This window comes from Hyla sarda, chromosome 5 (assembly GCF_029499605.1).
Source record: "Hyla sarda isolate aHylSar1 chromosome 5, aHylSar1.hap1, whole genome shotgun sequence".
Taxonomy (NCBI): domain Eukaryota; kingdom Metazoa; phylum Chordata; class Amphibia; order Anura; family Hylidae; genus Hyla; species Hyla sarda.
This window is the reverse complement of record NC_079193.1, coordinates 103,872,449-103,891,410: the sequence shown is the minus strand read 5'-3', so window position 1 is coordinate 103,891,410 and position 18,962 is coordinate 103,872,449. Positions and strand designations below refer to the sequence as shown.

Below are 18,962 nucleotides of genomic sequence, written 5' to 3'. Positions count from 1 at the left end.
CTATTAGCAGCCGGGACCTGATGCGCAAGCTCGCGGTTATGTATAGGGCGTAAATGTACGTCCTGGTCAGGTAAGTACCACCGCACCAGGACATACATTTACGTCCTTCGTTTAGGGCGTGTGGGATAGAGAGGATATGAGAGTAGTGAAGTCTTGTCTAGCAGAAGTGAGTGCAGACTTGAAGGTGAGGAGTGCTTGTTTGAGTGTTGTGAAGTCTTCTGTGCAGCATTAGATACTGCTGTAATGTCCAATTGTCTTTTGGAGATGAGACCCCAGCACATTCATTGTAGATGGAGTGACTCGAAAAGAATGACTGTAGTGTCCTCTTACGAACAATAAACTTTCCCCAGATGATTTTCTCTGCTAAAATCAGACTGTGTACAGATGTGAGTGCACTCTACGTGCTGCGCTGTGGTATATGAGGTGCTATAGGTGATGAATAAGGAGGGAGTCCTACAGTGATGACACATAATACAGTCACCTCAGCCTGGAAAATAATGGCGTGCCCATCATCGTCACCAGAGCAGAAAACCACCTCAAGGGATAGAGCACAAAGCAGAGAGGGGGAGGGAGAGAGGCTGCAGCAGACACCGGAGAGATAGAGGGAAGAGGAGGGCCCAGCCAATAGGACAGACACAAGGGGCCATGCCAAAAGAAAGAGCGGAGGGCGGGATAGCGGGGAGGAAGAGGGGCGGAGGAACCCGACGACACGGCTCTCCTTCCGATAAAGATCCTACTGCCAACCGGGGGTTGTGTGAGGAAATCTCATGTGGTGATCGCCGGGAGCTCCAGGCGGGATACACGTGTACATCTCCCGGGAGGTCATGGACGAGGACCGCGCCGGAGAGCAGATGAGACCGCTACTCACCACGGTACGAGCCCTGCGCCTTCCCTCATTGTCTGCGCCGAGTGATGCCGGCTGGGGATGTGCCCGGTGTGTGGTGCCCCGTGATGCCGGCCGGGGATGTGCCAGATGTGTGGTGCCCGGTGTCTGCTCATCATTAGTTTGTGGACTAGAGCAGAGTTATAACAACGGGCACTGCTCACGTGGGCACTGTAATGTACTGGCACTATATGAAGTACTGTACATGGGCACTGTAATGTACTGGCACTATATGAAGTACTGTACATGGGCACTGTAATGTACTGGCACTATATGAAGTACTGTACATGGGCACTGTAATGTACTGGCACTATATGAAGTACTGTACATGGGCACTGTAATGTACTGGCACTATATGAAGTACTGTACATGGGCACTGTAATGTACTGGCCCTATATGAAGCACTGTAATGTACTGGCACTATATGAAGTACTGTACATGGGCACTGTAATGTACTGGCACTATATGAAGTACTGTACATGGGCACCTGTAATGTACTGGCACTATATGAAGTACTGTACATGGGCACTGTAATGCACTGTAATGTACTGGCACTATATGAAGTACTGTACATGGGCACTGTAATGTACTGGCACTATATGAAGTACTGTACATGGGCACTGTAATGCACTGTAATGTACTGGCACTATATGAAGTACTGTACATGGGCACTGTAATGTACTGGCACTATATGAAGTACTGTACATGGGCACCTGTAATGTACTGGCACTATATGAAGTACTGTACATGGGCACCTGTAATGTACTGGCCCTATATGAAGTACTGTACATGGGCACCTGTAATGTACTGGCACTATATGAAGTACTGTACATGGGCACTGTAATGTACTGTACATGGGCATTGTAATACACTGGCACTAGGAACTACTGTACATTGGCACAATAGGGTACTGGCACTATATGAGGTTCTGTACATGGGCACTAAGGTGCTGGTCCTATATGACGTAATATACATAGACATTGCACTGGCACTATATGAAGAACTGTACATGGGCATGAAAAGGTACTGGTATTATATGAATTACGGTACAGGCACTATATGATGTACGATACATCACCATTGTGCTGGCACTATATGAAGTATGGTATATGGGCACTAAGGTACTGGCACTATATGAAGTACTTTACATGGACATTAGACTGGCACAATATGTAAATGTACATGGGCACTGTAATGTTCAGCAATGTAGAGACAGCAGTGTCATCTGAACTAACCTTGTATAGCATTCTATAGGGACTGACTCCAACCCTATTTACCTTTTTTGGATTGGTTGCATTGTTCCTGACATATAGACTGAAATACAAATGTCTATTACCTTCTTTAGTGTACTTGAGGGGTTTCCTAGCCCCTTGGTGCACGGTCATGCCCACCCACATTGCCCCTGTGCTGCACTGACTTATGTCACCTGTACATGCTGTGTCATCCCCAGCACAAATGGCCCCCACCATTGTGCAAGCACTGCTACACCTGAGGGTAGGGAGCATCGGCACTAGGAGGAACACTGAGCTCAATACATTACATTGCCTGAGAAACAATCATGGGGTGAGAAGGGACACCACTGCGGCCAGTGATATGCTGAGCTGCAGATAACTTTCCAGCAGTCTCCTCCTTATCATCACAGATAGGATTAGAGTATGTTTATTGTACAGCGGATTTAATCAGTATAAAGAAATAGCCGAAATCTGCAGTGAATTAAGTACGTGTGAACATACCCTTACAGTAACAGCTGTGTATAGATGGCACAGGATCTACCACCATTCACAATAGCTGATGTTCAGAGGTCAGCTTCTCTGCCCTGTGGAATGACCTCTGCACAAGTCACAGAGAATGCTGAGAAAATACTCCCATGCTGGTGAATAGGGTCTGGTCCAGACTATTTTTTTCTAAATGCTCAGGCAGGATTGCTGCTTCCATAATAAAACACACAAAATGAAAATAATTGAGCACTGCAATTTGGAAAAACTTTAGTCCTAGAGACATGTCAAAAGTTTCGATTGACACCGACCCCCACCGATCAAAACTTTTGACATTTTTGAAAAGTTTGTAATAGATACAATAAAAAAAAAACTATTCTAAAAATAGAAACATATTAAAAAAAAAGAACCTGGGTCTGATCAGTAACAAAAAAAAATCCTAGGTTTTAGGATGTTAGTAGAGATGAGCGAATTTACAGTAAATTCGATTCGTCACGAACGTCTCGGCTCGGCAGTTGATGACTTTTCCTGCATAAATTAGTTCAGCTTTCAGGTGCTCCTGTGGGCTGGAAAAGGTGGATACAGTCCTAGGAGACTATTTCCTAGGACTGTATCCACCTTTTCCAGCCCACCGGAGCACCGGAAAGCTGAACTAATTTATGCAGGATAAGTCATCAACTGCCGAGCCGAGAAGTTCGTGACGAATCGAATTTACTGTAAGTTCGCTCATCTCTAGACGTCAGCTACCAGACAGGAAGGTGTTAATTTGTTGCAAGTATTATATGCTATTTAAAAAAAAATAATAATATATATATGTATATGTGTGTGTATATATATATATATATATATATATATATATATATATATATATATATATATATATATATATATATTATATTTATAATTTTTTACTTTATTTTTTTTTTTTTCTATTCTAGCGATTGTATACATATTTCCCAAGGTTATTTCAGGCATTTGAGACTCTCAATTGTTCCCCAACTTTACGTGTTTACTAGATCTCCACAACACCACTGTATAGATGAAATATTGGCTATTTACCGTATTTTTCGCCGTATAAGACGCACTTTTTCTTCCCCAAAACTGGGGGGAAAAAGTCTATGCGTCTTATATGGCGAATACTCCCCTTTCGCGGCGGTCCCTGCGGCCACCAACGGCCGGGACCCGCGGCTAATACAGGACATCACCGATCGCGGTGATGCCCTGTATTAACCCTTCAGATGCGGCGATCAAAGCTGACCGCCGCGTCTGAAGGGAAAGTGACACTAACCCGGCTGTTCAGTCGGGCTGTTCGGGACCGCCACGATTTCACTGCGGCGGTCCCGAACAGCCCGACTGAATAGCCAAGTTAGTGCTTACAGGACACCGGGAGGGACCTTACCTGCCTCCTCAGTGTCTTCTCCGTTCAGGGATCCCCTGTATGGCCGGCGCTCTCCTTCCTCGTCGTCGCGTCGGCGGAGAGCGAGGATACCCGGCCGGCAGCAGAGACGTTCCGGAGCGACGGGGACACGGCGACAGCGATGGAGCGACATCCAGGGCAGCGGTGACGGGTCCGGAGCGGCGGGGACACGTGAGTATTACCTCCTATGCAGTGGTCTTCAATCTGCGGACCTCCAGATGTTGCAAAACTACAACTCCCAGCCGTTGGCTGTCTGGGCATGCTGGGAGTTGTAGTTTTGCAACATCTGGAGGCCCGCAGGTTGAAGACCACTATTGGGTTCAAAATCTTTATTTTTTTAGATTTTGCCCCTAAAAATTGGGTGCGTCTTATACGCCGGTGCGTCCTATAGGGCGAAAAATACGGTAAGCAAAAGTCTGGCAGGGTCTCCTAGATATTGGGGGCCTTTTAGTATTGTCTGCTTTGGTAAGCAAGTTCTGAAGTAATTTATTATTATTATTATTATTATTATTTTTATATTATTATTTTATGATATAATATAAAATTTTTATTTTATTTTGCTAATGTGCTACATATTTACTATACTATCACAGGGGGTTGATAAATTTGGAGCAGATAAGCAAAACAAAGTCTCAGGTGAGACTTTAAAAAAAAAAAAAAAAATGTTTTATTTTATTTGCTCCCATATGGGAATTTTGTACTCCAGCTCATACCTGGAGTAGACTTGTGACTTTTTGTAAGGGGTCTGCGACTTTTTTTTTTGCCTATGTGCTACTTTCCCACATCTTAAATACCTGACCACTGCAAAGTGAAAACTGAAATTTGCTTAGTCTGTTTGTAACTTTTTGCTTACTCACAAAAAATCACACAAAGTCCCCCAATGTCTATGCCTGCTATGTTCACATGGTGGAATTTGTTGTTCCCTTCAAATTACACACAGAAAAGCAGACCGGATTTTTGGAAGTCCTATTAACTTCAATGGGGCTCCGAACGGAATTCCTCTAAATTGTATAATGTTTGTTTGCCGCAAAAATTCTGCTGTGTGAATGGGACAGAGAAATCCCTATTGAAGTTAAAGTGAGTACTCCGGCCCTGAGACATCTTAACCACTATCCAAAGGATAGGGGATAAGATGTCTCACCGCGAGGGTCCCGCCGCTGGGGACCCCGCAATCTTGTATTCGCCACCCACCTGTTTGAGGTGCACGCCGCGGTGCCAGCTCACAAATAGACCGATGGCGACCACGGGGCCCGAAGTACAGTGACGTCACCCTCGCTATGCAAGTCTATGGGAGGGGGCGTGACTGCCGTCACGCCCCCTCCCATAGACTTGCATAGCAGGGGCGGAGACGTGACATCACGATACTCCGGGCCCCGTGGTCGCCACCCGGCTGTCTGTGAGCGTGCACCACAAACAAACAGGTGGATGCTGAATACAAGATTGAGGGGGTCCCCAGCGGCGGGACCCCTGCAGTGAGACATCTTATCCCCTATCTTTTGGATAGGGGATAAGATGTCTCAGGGCCGGAGTACTCATTTAACAATAAGCGATCAACTGCACCAGTGTCTGCTCCCATAGTGGCTCCAGTGTCTACTATACGGGTTGAGCTTAGGGGTGTGTGATCTGCCGTGGCCTTGTTTAACCATGAGACAATTTTTAGGTCTAAAAATAATGTCACAAAGACGTTAAGAGGGATCATCTTATGTGGATTGGGATTACTGTGTTTGTTGGGCATTTTAGGATATTGTTACTGACTTTTGCTGTGCTTTTAAAGGGATTACCTGCCTGTTTAGTGACATTTGACTTGAAACATTGGAAAGGTCAACACCCTGTCTGTATTTATGCAGACATGTGATGAAATGTTGTGTGTTCCTATTTTATTTTTTAAATTTTTTTTGCAGTAAAAAAAAATGCCACAAACACACACACACAGAGGTGTATAGGGCACAGTTTTCACCATGTATAATGTACAGCTCAGCATTAACGGTCCAAGGGTGCATCAGTGATAAAACAAAATCATTCATGGGTATTCCCACGTTTACAGCGTTTCTGCAGGATTTGCTGAAGTAGTCCCTTCTCTGGAACTATGTGAAGAATGGGGGTCCCATGGCCCCCCTGGTGAGACAATGGACAGTGGCTGTGCAAAGAATTTATGGAAACAGCTGAGCACTTTGGGGGAGATTTATCAAAACCTGTCCAGAGGAAAAGTTGCTGAGAAGCCCATAGCAACCAATCAGATTGTTTCTTTCATATTTCAGAGGCCTTTTCAAAAATGAAAGAAGAAATCTGGTTGCTATGGGCAACTCAGCAACTTTTCCTCTGAACAGGTTTTGATAAATCTCCCCTTTTGTCTCCACAAAGTGCCCCTGTGCAGATAAAGTGACTGGTACATTGATTCCATATTTCTCTTTATCATACTGATGTGACTTGAACGGTGCAATCTAAAAAATTATTTTATTAACCCTTGATATTTTCATAAAACTAAAAACCTGTCTGAGCCATATGAAGCTCATTTTAATCTGCTGGTTTATGAAAATAGATACAACATAGAGGCTGCTGAAAATTGCTGATCTGCTGGGATGCGTGTAGTGCGCCCGTCTGAACTCCCAAATCAGCGCTTAACTTGGAGCTTTGAAGTGTGTGGGATGGCTGGGAACTCTGACTTTGCTGTCTGTCAGATTGCTGACCCACCTTTTGCTTTGAGGGCTTTTGTATGTAAGGATTAGTCTCCTAAAGGTGAAGCAAATTCATCATTGGAAATCAGTCATGTCTCAGAACTGTTGGTAAAGAGGCTTTTTATACTGCACAATATATCACCATCACATAGGGGGAGATATATCAAAACCTGTCCAGAGGAAAAGTTGTTCAGGTGCCCATAGCAACCAATCAGATCTCTTCTTTCATTGTTAACAAGGCCTCTGCAAAAAGAAAGAAGGGATCTGATTGGTTGCTCTGGGCAATTTTTCCTTTGCACAGGTTTTGATAAATCTCCCCCTATGTGATTTTTGCAGTTTGCAATTTGTCTCTTTTTTTTTTTTTTTTTTTTTCCCCTTTCACAAAACTTAGCAATTTCCTAGGCACTGCTGGGGAGGAGAAACAGTGGGCCGTACGTTGGAGGGGCTGCACCACACTGGACTCAATCAGGTGAAACACAGGAGCCGTTGGTCCTGGTCCTTAAAGGGGTACTCTGCTGGAAAACTTTTTATCTTTTTTATTTTTATTTTTTTTATCAACTGGTGCCAGAAAATTAAACAGATTTGTAGATTTCTTAATTTATTAATTCATTAATTAATTCTTAAAAATCTTAATCCTTCCAGTACTTATCAGCTGCTATTTGCCCCACAGGAAGTTTTTTCTTTTTTGGATTTCCTTTCTGTCTGACCACAGTGCTCTCTGCTGACACCTCTGTCAAAGTCAGGAAATGTTCAGAGCATAATAGGTTTGCTATGGGGATTTGTTCCTGCTCTGGACAGTTCCTAAAATGGACAAAGGTGTCAGCAGAGAGCACTGTGGTCAGACAGAAAGGAAATCCGAAAAAGAAAAACTTCCTGTGGAGCAAATAGCAGCTGATAAGAAATCTTAACCCTTCCAGTATTTAATAGAAGTTATTTATAAATCTGTTTAACTTTCTGGCATCAGTTGATTAAAAAAAAAAATGTTTTCCAGCGGAGTACCTCTTTAACCCCTTAAGGAATGAGCCCTTTTTCACCTTAAGGATGCATCCCTTTTTTTACAATACTGACCACGTCACTTTATGCATTAATAACTCTGGGACGCTTTTACCAATTATTCTGATTCAGAGATTTTTAAATTTTTTTTTTTTTTTTTTTTTTTTTCGTGACATATTCTACTTTAACATTTAACTTTGAAAATTTTGCATTTTTCTAACTCTGAAACTCTCTGCTTGTAAGGAAAATGGATATTCCAAATAAATTATATATTGATTCACATATACAATGGGGGATATTTATCAAAGTTGTCTATGTCCCGCATCAATATAGACCAAACTACAGAGGGTTAGGCTGGTCTATTGTGCGCCTAATTTATCAAATGGCGCACGGCTCTTGATAAATTTTGTGCACAGACTGCATGATCTATGCTTTAGTCTATATTTAAACCTGCTCCAACATGGTCTGACATTTCGGCGTACTTTCAGCCAATGCGACTTGTCGCTGAAAAGTCGCTTTTGATAAATTAAGCACCAATGCATTTTTCAATGCATTTCAGTCTAAAATAGACTTGCATGCATCATGTTCTAAAAATCCTCTAGAGCAAAAGTCGCGGAAAAGTCGCACATATTTAGACTGCGACTTTCTGTGCGACAAATTTAGACAAGAAAAACCAGTCTAAATCCTTTGATTAATCTCCCCCAATATGTCTACTTTATATTTGCCTTATGTTTTTACTTTTGGAAGACACCAGAGGGCTTTAAAGTTCAGCAGCAATTTTCCAATTTTTCACACAATTTTCAAAATCCGAATTTTTCAGGGACCAGTTCAGTTTTGAAGTGAATTTGAGGGGTCTTCATATTAGAAATACCCCATTATAGAAACTGCACCCCCAAACTATTCAAAATGACATTCAGTAAGTGTGTTAACCCTTTAGGTGTTTCATAGGAATAACAGCAAAATGAAGGAGAAAATTAAAAAAAAAATTTTTAACACTCGCATGTTCTTGTAGACCCAGTTTTTTCACACTACGGTATTCTCGCGACTGGATTCCGCGGGCGGAGATTCCGCCTAGCGGCCGCCGCCGAAAATGCTTCGGCACTAGGGCCGCGGGGCACTGAGCCGTCACCATTGACGGCTATGGTCCGCTCGCGGAATCCGCACAAAGAATGAACATGTTCTTTCTTTGCGCGGAACACTTTCGGCGGCGGAAATGTCCGCCGCTGAAATTCCGCAGTGTGAACGGGTCTCGCGGAGACCCGTCCACACTAATGTTAAAGTTCACGCCGCGGAATTCTGCCCGGAAATTCCGCGGCAATTCCATAGTGTGAACGGGGGCCGAAGGGGTAAAAGGAGAAGGAAAAAAAATAATTTGTAACCCAATTTCTCTCGAGTAAGGAAATACCTCATAGGTGGATGTCAAGTGCTCTGTGGGTGCACTACAAGGCTCAGAAGGGAAGGAGCGACAATGGAATTTTGGAGAGTACGTTTTTCTGAAATGGTTTTTGGGGGGCATGTCCCATTTAGGAAGCCCCTATGGTGCCAGAACAGCCAAAAAACCCAACATGGCATACTATTTTGGAAACTACACCCCTCAAGGAACGTAACAAGGGATCCAGTGAGCCTTAACACTGCACAGGTGTTTGACGACTTTTCGTTAAAGGGGTACTCCGCCCCTAGACATCTTATCCCCTATCGAAAAGATAGGAGATAAGATGTCCGATCACTGGGACCCCCGGGATCATGGCTGCAGCACCCAACTGTTGTGGCTTCCGGCAGCGCTGGAGGCTCTCATCCTAACGGCTCCCGACCACGGTGACGTGAGATTGTGACGTCACGACTCCGCCCCCGTGTGACGTCACTTTGAGGAGGCAGAATCTGAACTAAATGGCAGGATGTTCTTTATTGTGCATTCAGGAAACAAATCCACCATAAGGAAATTTTGTGCAAAAGTGTCTATAGCTTTTTAAGGAGTTTTGTATTTCTAATCTACTTCTGCTAAGTTCCACGCAAACATTTTAATAGCTTTTTTCTCAACTCAACAAAGTTCTGCGGGAAAAATAAATGTAGAGAAAAGGAACTACACGCAGGGACCAATGATAAATTTCCCTTATATTTCCTTTACCTTACTGAAATAATGAGCTGATCAATCCATAACTACATTTAAATATTTGCAGGACTAATGGATTTGGTGTCCTATATAGATTCTGTGCTGTCCAGTTTGCTGTGTCTTTCTAGCTTGAACATGCATTTTCTGTGCATTGATTTCTGGAGTAATTGTTCATGTTGTTGCTATTTAGCCTCTAGCATATATCCCTAATGATTTATGAAGGCTCTTCAATAGGTCAGACCTTGACTTTCAGGGTAGCTATCTATAGGTGGTAATAAAGATACAGGTTTCATATCTCTAAATAAGATTTAATTTGCATACTTTCCCCAGGGAGCATTGTCTATTAAGAGTACCTGTCACTAAATAAACTTTTCTAAAGTAACTCGGGCTATGTTTCCTAACACCCCTCCTACCCTTCAGAAAAGAATTCAGACCTTTAAAAAGCTGTGTATCATACTTTTTTTTTTTTTTTTTTTTTTTTTTTTTTAATTCTTGCTCACATAGTGAAATCTCCCAGCAGGAGAAAGGGGAGTTTCCCAGCAGGCATGACATCACTGAAGCCTGCTGGGGGACCACTTCAGCAGTGCTGTGATGAATAGAAGACCTCAAGCTCTGTGCAGCAGCTTTCAGTCGGTGTATATTTCAGTGAGGCTCTTTGCAGCTTTTAGTCTGTGCAGGATCAGTTTATCATCCATTCAATATGTGATCCTTTCAACTACATAAACTGATCATGCCTGAACGGATAAGAAAAGATGATGTGAAACTAGAAGTTCACGCTGCCACTGAGCTCTGCTAAAGGGAGCTCTGTAGCTTAAAACGTTAGTCATAAAAAAAAAAAAAAAAAAAAAAAAAAAAGGCTTTAGACATGTCGATCAGACAAGACAAAAGTTGATGCTAGCTCTGGGTCTCATTGCTAAGACCAGTTGCTATTGTGAGATTGCATTCCGCCATCCAAGAGATCCCTACATTTCTCTGCATAGAATGCTTTAAAGGGGTACTCCGGTGGTCAACGTGTTTTTCCGTTTTTTGACTTGTTTAGCCTGCTCTATTTCCGTTCTTTGTTGTCTTTTTATCCCCCGCTTTGTTTTCCTATCTTTGCTTCTATTTCTTGTTTCTTTCTGTGCTGAAAACTACAAATCCCAGCATGCCACATGCCTTGCTGGATTGGGGCGGCTCCTTTTTAAAAAAAATTTTTTTAATTTTTTGTTTCGCCCTTTACCCACCCTATTTTCCCGGGTCAGCCCCCTTATACACAGCTCACCAATATAATCAGCCTTGGTTGGGATACACTGTCATACACAAAAGGGACTACAACTCCCAGCATGTGTCATTCAGGAGTCTTCAGTTTGTGGTAGAACACCAGCATGCTGCCTCTGTAGTGTCCTGGGGGTTGTAGTTCACCACACCTCTGTAGGGCATACACCAGTGTTTCCCAACCAGGCTGCCTCCAGGTGTTGCAAAACTACAACTCCCAGCATGCCCTGACAGCCTTTGGGCATGCTAGGAGTTGTAGTTTTGCAACAGCTGGAGGCACACTGGTTTGTTAGCATACACACACACACACACACACACCAGGGACTACAACTCCCAGCATGTCATTCAGGAGTCGCCCCTCCCCCTTCACATATAGAGATCATTCCCAGTATGAGATTTATTCCCCTGCAGTCCATACATCCCCAGCCCGTGCACCTTCTCATCCTCCCCTTCAGATAACACTTATCTTCTCTGTGAGGTCCTTCTCCGGTGCAGACCTGTGTCCTTAGAATACAGAGCAGGGGGGAGGGGTGGCGAGGAGCTGTGTACTCAGCTGGATGAGATGAGGGGGCGTGGCTTATTTTTATCTTACAGAGAGAGGGGAAAAAAAAGCTGTGACACAACAGACTTGTCCACAACAGACTTGTCCACAACAGACTTGTCCACAACAGACTTGTCCACAACAGACTTGTCCACAACAGACTTGTCCACAACAGACTTGTCCACAACAGACTTGTCCACAACAGACTCAGAACTGTGGACAACAGTAAAAGAAAACCTTCTGAACTACAGAACTTCCTGCCCAACAAACAGGTAAGAAAAACACACACATGCTGCCAAAACACATAACACATGTATATTGCAAAAAAACAACTTACAAAGAAGATGCCATATAGTCAAAAAAATTAACCACCGGAGTACCCCTTTAAAGCAAGTAATGCTTTAAAGAAAAACTATCATGCAGGACAACTCATCCCCTAGCCAAAGGATAGGGGGATAAGTGTCTTCTCATGGGGTTCCAATTGCTGGGACCCACCGCGATCTCTGGCATAGCACCCTGGCAGTCCCCAGGAATGGAGCGTGTGAACCCCTGCACAAAGCAATGATACTCAAACACTGTATCTTCCGCTCTCTTATAGAGATACATGGAGGGGGCGTGTCGGCAGCCTCTTCGTGCTGGGGTTGACACTCCCTGTCGCGGTGATAGGACTCAGGAGGACCCCCGGACAGGCAGGGGGAGAGAAGCGGGCGGCGGCCTATGGCACCGCAAAAGCCGCTGCAGTTCATTGATTTAAAGCGCCCGCTTTAAATCAATGATCTGCAGCGATGTTGCGGGGGATAAATAGCCGATAACTTATCAGCTATCGGCCCTAACCTTCACAGATTATCGATATCGGTCGATCCCTAGTGTGTGTGTGTGTGGGTGTGGTATAAAAAAAAAAAAAAAAAAAAAATATATATATATATATATATACACACACACACACACACACACACACACACGTGTTAAATACTCATCCCGTATATATATATATATATATATATATATATATATATATATATATATATATATATATTCGGGATGAGTATTTAACACGTGTGTGTGTGTGTGTATATATACACTCCGGGTCTGATTACTGTCGATCACGGGGCCGGCGGTGTGTGATGTCACTCCTCCGCCCCCGTGTGACCTCACGCTCCGCCCCTCAATGCAAGCCTATGGGAGGGGGCGTGACGGCTATCACGCCCCCTCCCGTAGGCTTGCATTGAGGGGCGGAGGCGTGACGTCACACGCCGTTGGCCCTGTGGTCGCCGCTAATCAGACCCGGAGCTAACACACTCCGGGGATTGATTACAAACTGGGCGCCGTGTGAAAGATCACGGGGGTCCCCAGCGGCGGGACTCCCGCAATCAGGCATCTTATCCCCTATCCTTTGCTCCTGCTTGGATCTCAGGCATGGAGCAGTCATTCACCGATCGGACACCGAGGAGGCAGGTAGGGATCCTCCCGGTGCCCTTTAAGCTGTTCAGGATGCCACAATTTCATTGTCTGTCCGGAACAGCCTGACTGAGCTGCTGGGATACTTTGTTTCACTTCAGATGCAGCGGTCAACTGGTGCCGGAAAGTTAAACAGATTTGTATATTACTTCTATTTAAAAATCTTAAGTACTGGAAGGATTATCAGCTGACTCATGATCCACAGGAAGTTCTTTTCTTTTTGAATTTCCTTTCTGCCTGACCACAGTGCGCTCTGCTGACACCTCTGGCCATTTTAGGAACTGTCCAGAGTAGGAGCAAATCCCCATAGTAAACCTCTCCTGTTCTGGACAGTTCCTAAAATAGACTGAGGTGTCGGCAGAGAGCACTGTGGTCAGGTAGAAAGGAAATTCAAAAAGTTCAACAAGAAAAGAACTTCCTGTGGATCATACAGCAGCTGATAAGTACTTGAAGAATTAAGATTTTTTTTTTTTTATAAAAATAATTTACAAATCTGATCTTCTCCAAAGAACAAAGAAACGGAGCACTCCCCTCCAAATTGCGGACACAGATGCAACTTTTATTAAGACTCACCATTGGACTGTGTTTTTCCAGCAGTGAGCGATACCGCAGTGTGAACGCGACGTTTGCACTGAGCTCTGCCGGAGCTGTCTTCTTCTCTACATTTGGAAGTGTAATTTACAAATCTGTATAACTTTCTGGCTCCAGTTGATAAAAATAAATAAATAATAAAAAAAAAAAAGGACCCCCTTCTTTATATTTTGATATTTGTATGTTAAAATTTCCAAATGTGACCAGAGCCAGCTGCCCAGTGATAAAGAGGGCATCACAAAATGACAGCTTTTTTTTTCTTAAACTATGCCTATTTTTTGCCATAAATCCTTATGCAAAAATTGGCAAGATGTTGATTCAGGTTTCACCAGTTGCTACACAGTGGCTGAGATTGAATCTTTAGGGAATATAGATCTGGAACTGTAAGATTGTTAAAGGGGTATTCCGGCTTTAGACATTTTATCCCCTATCCAAAGGATAGGGAATAAGATGTCTGACCACGGGGGGGTCTGCCACTGGGACCCCCCCCCCCACGATCTCCCTGCATTATGTGCGGAGCTGCATCTCCAGGCTCCAGGAACCGGAAGTTTTCGGGACTGGAGACGCGATGTAACGCCACGCCCCTTCCCATAGACATGAATGGAGGGGGTTATCCAGAATTAAACTCTTTCTTCCAGAAACAGCGCTGCTCTTGTAGTCAGTTTGTGTGTGGTATTGCGTCTTGGTTACAATTGAAGTAAACTGAGTGGACCACAGACTGCCTAAGGACAGGTGTAGTGCTGCTTCTGAAAGAGAGCAGCTCTATCTGTTACCCTGGAAGACCCCTTTATTATTGTTCATTGTGAAGACCTTTTTAAACCAAACTCTGTGTTGTGTGTTTTTTTTTTTACGAGTTATAGTTAGTGACTGTAGATGGAATGCCTTCTGATTCCTTTTACATTTCTAGATCCTGTGTCTTATTTGGTTTATGGGAATATATTCATTTTATTCACTTTTAAGGGAATGTTGTGACTTTACTAGATACTGTAACCTCGCTGTGAACCCATTGCCAGGGAGATGAGAAACATTTACAGAAAGAGTCCAGCTAAAGTTAGCCACGTAGAAAAGCAGTACAACTCTTAATAGAAATCACTTAGTACTTCTTTCATAGGATCTGAACACTGTAGAACTTGTGTTGTCACATGTTGTCAGTAAATATGTCTGGAATAACTGCAGTAATCTTTATTGTAGCTTCTGTTACCATACCGTCTCTTGGGGCTGACTTTGGATGGCCGTACACACGATATAGCTGTCAGCCGAGTGCTTGGCTTATGGCTATTTCTTCCTCGTGTATTTCAGTGTGCAGTGAAACAAGATGGAGGATTACTAAGTGACATGCACCAGAATATATGTCCATCGTGTGCTATGTACTAGAAGTGATGCTTTAAGAATTTTAAAATGCCCCAGTTTTAATAATGGTGTAAAGAAGAGGGAAGCCTGTTGTAGGTTGTGCAAAATTCATATCACGTCAAGTGTGCCACAGTGATAGATTTCGCACCACTTCTGTCTCTTACCTAGTTCTCTGATGTTTAATTGGAACCGTAATCTGCCATGTGGGGGTTTTCTGCAGGACAACCAAAGGATCAGAAATCTAAAGGCCCTTTTATTTAGGCAGCTTATTGGGCATAAGAGTATTCCTAGGAAAGATCGTTCCTGATAATTGGCCAATGTAACGGGGCCGTCGAATAAGCATGTGATTGAATCTTTTTGATCGACCAATAAAATCATAGCTCTCGGTCACACATTGCACTGGTGATTTGTTGGCGATTAACGAATTTATGGGCTGCACGATTGTGCCTTGTAAAGACTTGGATCCGTGCTCATTTGCTGTCTCCGATTTGGCCATCTAAAAGGACCTGAACATATCCACTCTTTGTTTCTTTGACAGGCACAGGGGCACCCCTGCAGATCATTTATTTCAGGGGCCACAGTTCTTGTATAGATGAAAGTGGGGGATAACCTGATTTTGCTGGAAAGATTTTATGCATAATATATGAATTTTTAAGAATACTAGGAGTGTTGCCTTGTTGGTGTATACTCTCTCTCCATTGGCATGTTGTGCTCACTTTTCTATAGGTTTTGCCAAAAACATTGTGAAAACACAAAAGGAGAAATGTCTCAAAACTTGTGCAGGGAAACAAATTGCCCATAGGAACAAGTCAAATTGCTTCTTTTATTTTACAAAAGCCATTTTAAAATTAAAAGCAATCTGGTTAGTTATGGACAACTGATCAACTATTCCTCTTTAACCTGTTCGTGTACGGCTGGGTTCACACCACGTTTTTGCAATACAGTTTTTTATTTTTTTCCAGGTTTTTGATTAAAAAAAAAAACGGATTCCTCAAAACCTGACTAAACTGTATCAAAACGTGTGTACAAAGTTTGATCTGTATACGGTTGAAAACCGTATATGGTTTGAAAAGTGATGTCCGGTTGCATCCGTTTTTTTAGGAAAAAAAGTATACGTTTTGAACTTTTCACTCAATTATGAATAAAGTTTCACTTGTTTGTTTGAAATTCCAAGAAAAAAAACTGTGCAAAGTCAAAAACCGTATGGTAAAAACTGGATGAAACTGTACGCACATATAGTTCTGTATGGTTCCCATTGACTCCCATGTTAAAAAGAAAAAACGTATACGGGTCAATACGGTTTTTCACCTGGACCAAAAACCGTGGTAGACCACGGTTTTCTGTCCAGAAAAAAAAAGTAAAAAACCGTTTGGTGTGAAAAAACGGAGACAACCGTATGCAATATGGTGCATACGGTTTTGAATGGAAAGTCTATGGCCATGGTTTGCTGTACGGTTGCATACGTTTTATAAATTTTTTTTTTTTTTTTAAGTATCCAAAAACTGTATAGAAAATCATGATGTGAACCCACGCAGACCGGTTTGGTGATGTCACCGGGCAGGGCTCTATTGTTTCACAGGTGTTTTATTAGTGTAAGGTGTAATTTTCATTCCTACATGCTTGTAGTTATGGAGGAGGAAGCTTGGAGGATCCCCTGTGTACCTGCTGTCCTGGGAACCTGCGTCATTTTCCTGTAGCCCTCAATGTTTGCCTTTTACTAGACTGTAAACAGTCCTAAGACGTTCCAGTATAGCAGAGATTATGGCAATGGTTCTGGAAACCTACACTCCTCAGTACTTGTGCTACGGGCAGAAATTGAATACAGACTCCTATCTCTATGCACGCTAGTCAGTTGTGAGATGTAAAAGCTGTTGTTTACATGCGATCCTTTGCATCCTTAGGTACATAAGCCAAGAGATAATATCTGTAACAATGTTTCTTTCATTGCCTTTGGTGTCTGAGGGCCTGAATAATGCAGCCTGGGAGTGCTCAGTGTGATTGCATGTTCACACTGAGGAATTTGTGCGGAACTCTCGTTTAAAAATTCCGCAGCAGAATTTCCGTGTTTTTTATTTATTTTTTATTTATTTATTTTTCCCCGGAATTTGAGAGGACCTATTAGGCTAGGTTCACACTGCGGAATCTCCGGGCAGAACGTTTCCACCCAGAGATTCCAAGTGCGGCAGGGCAGCGCCGACTGAATCAGTCGGGGCTAGGACGGTGAGGACACTCCAATAGACTGCAATGTGTTCCGCGAGAATTTCCGCCTAAAGAATGAGCAACGCCATTCTTCAGGCAGAAATGTCTAAGTGGCGTTTCCGTTCACAAATTCCAAAGTGTGAATTTGTGAACGGAAACCCATTCACTACACTATACATATTAGTAAGCGGAATTTCAGCCTGCAATTTCAAATCGGAATTGCAAATGGAAATTCTGTAGTGTGAACCTGGCCTTATAACATCTAAAGTTTGGTACTACAAAAAGGAAGGACCACTGCTCTTCCTGATATTGAGATATAAAGTGCTACAGAGTTTATAAAAATTACAGGTCTGCATGCTTTAACCTGTCCTACATGTCCTACCGGTACGTCATGGGACCCTGGTAGTTAAGGATCCATGACGTACATGTACGTCCATGGGAATTTTGGTGCCAGGCGGGGACCGGACCGGGGTGACTGCTGATATCGATCAGCAGGCACGCCGCGCAAATGCCCAGGGGGGGATTTCCGGACAGCCACTGACTGTCCAGGCATGCTGGGAGTTTAGCAACAGCTGGAGGCACCCAGTTTGGGAATCACTGGCGTAGAATACCACTATGCAATCCCTAATTTAGTACTCAAATGCGCATGGGGCTCTCTCACTTCGGAGCCCTGTCGTATTTCATGGAAAGAGTTTAAGGCCACATATGGGGTATCTCCGTACTCGGGAGAAATTGCACTACCCCTTTATGAAAAGGAAATGTTGGGGGCTGCACCAGCCTGCTATTTTCTCAAGCAGTAAAAAAGGAGAAAAACAACAAAATTGTAAAATGCTCTGCGGGCGCACAACAAGGCTCAGGAGTGAGAGCGCACTCAAGTATGCCATATGCTGTGTTTTATTTTTTTTTATTGAATAAAAATTATTATTATTATTATTATTTTTTTTTTTTGCTGTTATGGCACCACAGGGGCTCCCTAAATGCAACATGCCCCCCCCCCCCCAAAAAAAAATAAAATAAAAAAATAAATCATTTCAGCTAAATTTGCTTTCCAAAAGCCAAATATGACACATTCTCTTCTGAGCATTGTAGTTCGCCCACAGAGCATTTTATGTCATAACATGTGGTATTTCCATACTTAGAAGAGATGGGGTTACACATTTTGGGGGGCATTTTCTCCCATTACTTTTAGTAAAAATGGTAAATTTTTGGGGAAAAAACTGCACTTTAGTGAAAAAATTTTTTTTTATTTACACATCGTTAAATTTTGGGGGACTTTTTCTCCTATTACCCCTTGCAAAAATTAAAAAAAACTGTGTCTAAAAGAACATGAGTGTAAAAAAATGAAGATTTTGAATTCTCTCCTTCACTTTGCTGCTATTCCTGTGAAACACCTAAAGGGTTAACACACTTTGTGAATGTCATTTTGAATACTTTGAGAGGTGCAGTTTCTATTAGGGATCGACCGATTATCGGTATGGCCGATATCGGCCGATAATCACGATTTTGGGCATTATCGGTATCAGCAATTACCTTGCCGATAAGCCGATAATGCGCCGCCCCCACCGTACCGCGACCGCCCCCCGTAGTGCTGGGCGGTAAACCAGTCGGGCCCCTCCCCCACCCTCCGAGTCAATGAAAAAAGATTAAACTTACCCGTAATGGGGGTGGTCTGGGCCATCCATCCTGTAGTGTCAGGCGGCATTCCGGGTGGAGGGTGCACCGGTCCGGGCTGTCCTTCTTCTCCGGGGGCACTCTTCTCCACTCCAGGCAGGCTCC

At 43.2% G+C, this 18,962-nt stretch overlaps 1 protein-coding gene across 15 annotated transcripts in view; it reads left to right on the top strand.

The window, feature by feature from the left end:
- Positions 1–708: 708 nt before the first annotated feature.
- SLC4A7 (solute carrier family 4 member 7) overlaps positions 709–18,962 on the top strand; it is a 154,083-nt gene continuing 135,829 nt past the window's right edge. For all 15 annotated transcript variants that reach the window (XM_056520039.1, XM_056520034.1, XM_056520037.1 and 12 more), the window contains exon 1: positions 709–872. In XM_056520039.1, coding sequence (XP_056376014.1) covers positions 825–872 — 48 coding nt within the window. In that variant the 5' untranslated portion in view covers positions 709–824. The remainder of the gene's footprint in view (positions 873–18,962) is intronic.